The sequence below is a fragment of the Pterocles gutturalis genome, unplaced genomic scaffold (assembly GCF_000699245.1).
Source record: "Pterocles gutturalis isolate BGI_N339 unplaced genomic scaffold, ASM69924v1 scaffold21753, whole genome shotgun sequence".
In the NCBI taxonomy this organism is placed as follows: domain Eukaryota; kingdom Metazoa; phylum Chordata; class Aves; order Pterocliformes; family Pteroclidae; genus Pterocles; species Pterocles gutturalis.
Genome location: NW_010123592.1, coordinates 4,570 through 11,704, shown reverse-complemented (window position 1 = coordinate 11,704; position 7,135 = coordinate 4,570). Strand labels below are relative to the sequence as shown.

The following is a 7,135-nucleotide window of genomic DNA, read 5'->3' as shown; positions in this document are numbered from 1 at the left end:
GAATTTCAGCCCAGCTCCTGCAGTGGGGAGCAGAAGGTTGGTGGGTGCAGTGGGTTGACCTCGGCTGGCTGCCAGGGGCCCACCCAGCCGCCCCCTCACTCCCCCGCCTCAGCAGTACAGGGGGGAGAAGAGAAGATGAAAAAGCTCCAGCGTGGGTCCTTCCTGTGGTCTGTGGTTCTTCTTGAACTACTCCAGTGTGGGTCCTTTCCATGGGTACAGCCCATCAGGGACAGGCTGCTCTGGTGCAGGGTCCTCCATGGGCTGCAAGGGGACAACCAGCTTCTCTGTGGTCTTCACCATGGTCTGCAGGGGAATCCCTGCTCGGGTGCCTGGAGCATCTCCTCCTCCTCATTTTTCTCTATCCAGGGTGTCAGCAGGGCTGTTTCTCTCACATTTTTCTCACTCCTCTTTCCCACAGCTGCTGCCCAGCGTTTTTTACCTTATGTATATTATCACAGAGGCGACACCAGTATCGGTGATGGGCTCAGCTTTGGGCAGCAGCAGGTCTGTTTTGGAGTCGTCTGGGACTGTCCCCCACCCGGTGTCTTCTCACAGAAGCCAGCCCTGCAGGCTCTCAGCTACCACTGCCTCGTCACATAAACCCAGTACCATGGGAGATGCTGGAGGAGGATGGACAGACAGGGAGGGTGGTGCAGCCCCACCAGCGGCTGGGGGGGACTTGCCTGTGGGCTGGGGCTGTCTGCTGGGAGCTGCTCGGGGGGTTCTTGGAGTGAAGGGACTTCGGGCAGGGGTTGTGCAGGGGATGGACCCTGTGCTCCCTCTGTGTGTGTCTCCAGCATGTGGGAGCCGAGGCATGCGGGCTCCCCCTACAATGATTTTTTTTCGATTTTACTAACTTCCATTAGCAAAACCCTGCCATGGAACCGTTCTGTTGACTAATCCTGTCCTGCTCATGCCCCAGTGAGCCCCAGCATGGCCACCCCCACTTCCCACTGAGCAGTGGAAACATTTAATGCACCAAAGCCCTGGGTTTCCCCTGGCTTCAGTTTGACGTGCAGGCTGTGTTAAACCTCTTTTTTAATGTGCCAGGGCAGGTCCTGGCCACGCTCTCATGCTCCTGGTTTCACCATCCCTCTTGAACACCAACAGTCCCGTGCAGGATCTGGCAGCTGGTCCCTGCCAGGTGTCCCCTCCCTGTGGCATCTGCAGGGGAGCAGTTCCTGCTGTTGAGCCGGGATGCCTCTGGTGCATCCGTGGGGCTCTGGTGGATGCCCACCTTAGGGATTTGCTTCCAGGTGACTTCTGCGATGTGAACCACTGTCAGAATGGGGGCACCTGCCTGACCGGGATTAATGAGACCCCCTTCTTCTGCATCTGCCCCGAGGGCTATGTTGGGATTGACTGCAATGAGACGGAGAAAGGTGAGGTGCTGACCCCTTCATGGGGGCTGTGTGAAGTCCAGGAGCCTTACAGTGTGGCACTGTGCCCTCGTTGTGGCCCTGCACCACTGGCCCTGGGCTCTGGTCCTGGGGTCCAGCCCTGCTGTTGGACATGTAAAATGGAGATCTGAGCAGGGATGCAGTGACCTTCATCACCTGGGGGGGATGTGGTGTCTTATTTTCCACCTGGAGCCGTATTACAGCTTCCATATTACATACTTCCCTCTTCTCCAGGCCCCTGCCACCCCAATCCTTGCCACAACAATGGCGAGTGCCAGCTGGTCCCGAACCGGGGGGATGTCTTCACCGACTACATCTGCAAGTGCCCTGCGGGGTATGATGGGGTGCACTGCCAGAACAGTGAGTACAGCAGGCTGCGGGTGGGGTTGCTCTGCTCCTGAGGGCGTGGGGAGCTCCCAGGCAGCACCATGGGGACAACTGAGAGCTGTTTGCGGCTATGGCTCCCTGGGGCACTGGGCTCTGTTGGGGACCATGGGCTGGTTTGGACCTTGCAGGGTGGAGGGAGGGACCATGGTGTGGGGACATGGATGTGTCTGAGCCTTGCTCTGCATCTCTGGAGGCACATGGTGCCTCTAGTGATGGGACAAGGAGTGCCGGGAGGCTCCACCTGCTCCATGCAGGCTCCCAGCCTTGCTGTGACTGCGTGTCCCTGCGCAGCTGCCACCAGCGAGGACACAGCTTAGGTGGCTCCTTGGGTCAGAGCTTCAACTTGTGCCACTGCATCAGCAGGGACCCTGCCATGGTCCTTGTTCAGGGGATGCTTCTCCCCAAATATTGCTGCACTGAATGAGGGGTCTCCTCCCTGGGGCTGGCTTTGGGGTCACCTCCTGAACCCCCCCACTCTGTATCCTAGGCAAGAATGAGTGCTACTCCCAGCCTTGCAAGAACGGAGGCACCTGCCTGGACTTGGAAGGCGACTACACCTGCAAGTGTCCTTCTCCGTTCTTGGGGAAGACCTGCCATGTCCGTAAGTCCTGGGCACTGACTGTACAGAAATCCCTTTCCTCCCTGTCCCCCACTGCCCTGTCCCCCATTGCCAGCGTGCCCAGGAGAGATGTCACCAGCCGGTTTAGGGGATCTGGAGGGCAGCCACGGATGCCTGCGTGCTGGCTGCCCTTGGTGCCAGCAGGCTTGGTCCTGATGGAGGGAGCATCCCCAAGAAGGTGCCATCTCCTCTCTAGGGGACCCCAGAGGCAGCCCTTTCCCCCCAGCCACCCGTGCTGTGAAAGGGGCTGATGGCTGGTGTGGTTTTCACTGAAGGCTGAGGAGGGAGGAACACAGGAGGGACAGGCATGTCCTACTGCTGGCCTCCATCTCCTGCCCTGTCCCCAGACAAGAGGCAAATGACCCCCCGGTTTTGCTCCCTGGTCATCGTCTCTCTTTGGTGCTGATGTCCCCACTCTGCCTTCCCTCGCCCGCATCCCCAGGCTGTGCTGTTCTCCTGGGAATGGAAGGAGGAGCCATCTCTGATGCTCAGCTCTCGGCATCCTCTGTCTACTATGGCTTCCTTGGCCTCCAGCGCTGGGGGCCGGAGCTCGCCCGCCTCAACAACCATGGCATCGTCAACGCCTGGACCTCCAGCGACTACGACAAGAGCCCCTGGATCCAGGTACCTGCAGCAGGACTGCAAGCACTGGTAGCCGTGCTGGTTTTGCTGGGCAGCTTTCGTGGGATTTCTCTGCTTCTGGTGACAATGGCAGGGCTCAATTGCTGCAGCAAGATGCCCAGGGACATCTTGTGACTTGCTTGGAGAAGGCAGGGTCCCTTGGGGAGAGATGGGGACCTGGGGTGACAATTCCCCTTCTCTGCCCATCCTTTGATGCGAGGCTAGAGGGATGGAGGACTCTCATCCCAAGAAGTCACAGCTCCCTGGGCAACCCCTTTCCTTGTCTTGATGCTGAGTGTGAGCCCCCCCCATCCCAGCCAGGCTGAGCGGTGCTGGTGGGCACAGGGGCTGTGCACCCCATCTGCTCACCTCTCTCCCCCAGGCCAACCTGCTGCGGAAGATGCGTCTGACTGGGATCATCACGCAAGGCGCTCGCCGCGTGGGCCAACACGAGTACGTCCGCGCCTACAAAGTCGCCTACAGCCTAGACGGGCGGGAGTTCACCTTCTTCAAGGACGAGAAGCAGGATGCAGACAAGGTGGGCTGCGATGCTCCGTGCGGGGCTGTGCTGGCTCCCCACACCCTGTGGTGCTGCCATGGCTGTCAGCTGCATCCCAAACTTTCCCCATGTTTGGGAAAGTGCTTTTGACCTGGGTCGAAGCCACATTGGGAACCAGTGGGACGGCACAGGCGGTTCCAGCACTGGGCAGCGCATTGGCTCTGTTCAATTGACCATAATAAGCATAAGCAAAGAAGCAGCGCTGAGTTATTTAGGTCATTCAGATAACATCTTTATCGCTGACACACTGTGGGAACTGGGCATAGTCTGGAAGAGTTAGTGAATGGCTTACGCAGCTCGGGGCTGTGTCTGCACAAAGCATGAGCCGACAGTGTATCTCATGCTTGGATCAGGAATAGTCACTGAATGCAGCACTCTCCACTCATTTTTTTTAATAGGAAGTGTCTCATGCTTGTTTTTTTGAGTATCCAGGGAATGTCTGGGAATATCTGTCTTGCTTTAAAAAAAATAATTTTCTGCAGCAGTGGAAAAAATGCATGAAAACACGACCTGACTGTATTTATTGTGTTAATAAGAAAGAAGCAAGCCACCTCTGTGCGTGTCACAGTTTGGGGAGTGTTGCCGTAGGAGGGCGATTTTATGCCTGGGGCTGCGGGATCGCTGGGGCACTCAGCCCCACTCGCCGTTGCAGGTTTTCCAGGGGAATGTCGACTACGGCACCATGCAGACCAACATGTTCAACCCTCCCATCACTGCCCAGTTCATCCGCATCTACCCTGTGATGTGCCGCCGCGCCTGCACGCTGCGCTTTGAACTCATCGGCTGCGAGATGAATGGTAAATGTCGGTGTCTGTCCCTTCCCCAGGGACCACAGGGCCGGGGGGTGACATGTAGCAGGGCATCGCCCCTTGTACTAGGTCTGATCCCCCAGGACAGGGGATTTGTGAGCCCTTGTTTTTCTCACGACAGCTGCGTGAGATCTGGAAATACCCACGGGTGTTTTTGGGGAGCACAAGCCGTTAATCCCACCAGCTCAGCTGGGTTCGAGCTGCATTCTCACGCTGCTAACACCTTCCCAAGCTGGGTTTTTTTTTTTTTTTTTATTGTGCCCCCTCCGTGTGTGAGCTGCAAACCAGCTGCTTCTCCTGCCAGAGAGCTTGAAAAGCACCAAGGATCAAAGTCCTCAGGGAAACATGAGGGATGATTACCTAAACCCCTTCCCTGTGCCTCCTGCATGCCTGCCGACCGGGACCCACGTGCTGGGATGGGCACGGGATGCCGCGGGGGCTTGGGTCGCATCCTGCTGCTGCGTGGGTGTGGTGCTAGCCCTGCTTTCGGCTGGGGATATCTTTGCATTTCCCTCTTCACCCGTGAAAGCATCCTCCTCTGCTTCCTGCCGAAACGGTCTGTCCTCTGGGGCCAGGCTGTGCCGTGGGGACATCTGTGCGTCCTTGCAGCAGGAGGCACTGTGAGCCAGGGAATAGCTGGGAGCTAAAAATCCCGGGGAAAAGTCAGCCAGCTGCCACCCGGTGCCTCTGCTGAGACTTTCCCTGCCCAGCCCTGCCTGCCGCTGTGGGCAGTGGATGTGTGGGGACGCAGGGGTGCGGGGATGTCACCTGTTGGGGCCGTGGGGTTTTTCTCACGACGGTGCTGTGATCTCTTTCCTTTTCACCGCCTGTATAAACCGTTGTGTTACAGTGTATTTCAACACGGCAGGTTGCTCGGAGCCTCTGGGCATGAAATCCCGCCTGATCTCCGACCAGCAGATCACAGCCTCCAGTGTCTTCAAGACCTGGGGCATCGACGCCTTTACCTGGCACCCCCATTACGCTCGCCTGGATAAGATGGGCAAAACCAATGCCTGGACGGCGCTTCACAATGGCCAGTCCGAGTGGCTGCAGGTGGGTCTTGGGGCCCTCCCTCTGCAACCTGATTTCTTCTCCCCAGCTCCTCCAGCTGTGCCTGGGGCCACCTCCTGTCCATGGAGCCACCTCCTGTCCCTGGAGCCACCTCCTGTGCTGGGGTGGCTGGAAGCAGAACGGGCATGGCTGGAGCCTTGCCATGGGGCACGCAGCCTGGTGGGACTCTCCCCAAGCTGGGACCACAGGGACAGGTCTGGACGGGGCCACAGCCACCCAGTTCTTACTGTGATGCTGGAGTGCTGGCTCAGAAACATCAGCGCCTGTGGGGACAGGGACAGGGCGTTGTCATCTCCACAGACCTTCTTGTGGGATGTGCAGAGCCTGCAGCACCCCAGCTCTGCATCACCCCCTTGGGAAGTGCCGTCCCAGCCTGGGGTGACCGTCCCACGACCCTCCGGCTGCCAGGAACACTGTGTTTCTGTTTTACCGGAAAAAATCAGGTTTGCTTTTCTCCTCGCAGTCTGGAATGGGAACAAATAGTTTTGAAATTTCCTTCTCAGTTTCCTTTTCTCCCCTGTTTTTATACTTTTCACATGATTTCATGACATAATGGGACAAAGCAGTTTAGATATTTGTCCCGCTTTTTATTTGTGAGATGATTAAAAGCAGCTGCTCCATGTCCCTAAATAAAACAGCTTATCAAGACGTCTGCTGGTGGGGTCGGGATGACACGCTGAGATGGGCTGTCACACCACAGGCTGCCTGTTTGTGTACATGTATATAGATTTCCATGTATATAGATTTCCATGTATACTCTTACGTACACACATATAGGTGTGTATGTATAGCTAGTGCTGCCCTTGATGGGCATAAAATAGGAACTAAATTAAATAGATTTTCATCTTATTTGCTGGGTTATCCTGTAGCGTGCCAGCAGCAGTAGCGCAGTGTGGCAGAGCAAAGAGAATAGAAACCATCTCACTTACAACCCAAATGTCAGACCGCACTGAGCTGCATATTTTCTCAGCCAGAATCACTTTCCAGTGGAAATGCATTTCCTCCGGGAATCCTTTTCTTTTTTTTTTTTGTATTGAATTTTTTTGCCATCATTCCCACATTGACCTTTTCAGCAAAAAAATGTTGAAGCAGCAACAGTGGGGGAGGGAGCTGAGATGGCAGGGTTAGCATCCCACTTTGGGTTGCTTTGAGGGATGCTGCAAGTGTTAAAGGGTCAAGTATTTCACGGTAGTGTTTTGTTAGTCACTCTGGCATTGGGGCAGGGGTTGAGTGGTGTTTACTCTCAACCCCTGAGGGTCAGTGCATCAGGATGCTCTGGGCGTGCAAGTGCTGCTCCTGCAAGGAGCCTCCACGAGCCTTTTCTCCATGCCAGATCGACCTCCGGGACCAGAAGAAAGTGACGGGCATCATCACACAAGGAGCCCGCGACTTTGGGCACATCCAATACGTGGCAGCCTACAAGGTGGCGTACAGTGACAACGGCACATCCTGGACCCTCTACCAGGACAGCCGGACAAACAGCACCAAGGTGTGTGGGTCAGGGCAGGGTGGGCAGCGACCTCCCAGGGCTCAGGAATGCTTCTGTGGGGAGGGATGGGATGGTGATGGGGAAGGATGGGATGGGATGGTGATGGGGAGGGATGGGATGGGATGGGATGGTGGCAGGGAAGGATGGGATGGGAGGGGGGAGGGGCGGGCTGGGCTGGGG

At 56.7% G+C, this 7,135-nt stretch overlaps 1 protein-coding gene across 1 annotated transcript in view; it reads left to right on the top strand.

Moving 5' to 3' along the window:
- Nucleotides 1–1,170: 1,170 nt before the first annotated feature.
- MFGE8 (milk fat globule-EGF factor 8 protein) overlaps nucleotides 1,171–7,135 on the top strand; it is a gene marked incomplete at its 5' end in the record, with an annotated part of 6,340 nt that continues 375 nt past the window's right edge. The window contains 8 exons of the mRNA XM_010077972.1: nucleotides 1,171–1,382; nucleotides 1,635–1,760; nucleotides 2,275–2,388; nucleotides 2,849–3,030; nucleotides 3,410–3,565; nucleotides 4,239–4,383; nucleotides 5,246–5,448; nucleotides 6,800–6,955. Coding sequence (XP_010076274.1) covers nucleotides 1,171–1,382; nucleotides 1,635–1,760; nucleotides 2,275–2,388; nucleotides 2,849–3,030; nucleotides 3,410–3,565; nucleotides 4,239–4,383; nucleotides 5,246–5,448; nucleotides 6,800–6,955 — 1,294 coding nt within the window. The remainder of the gene's footprint in view (nucleotides 1,383–1,634; nucleotides 1,761–2,274; nucleotides 2,389–2,848; nucleotides 3,031–3,409; nucleotides 3,566–4,238; nucleotides 4,384–5,245; nucleotides 5,449–6,799; nucleotides 6,956–7,135) is intronic.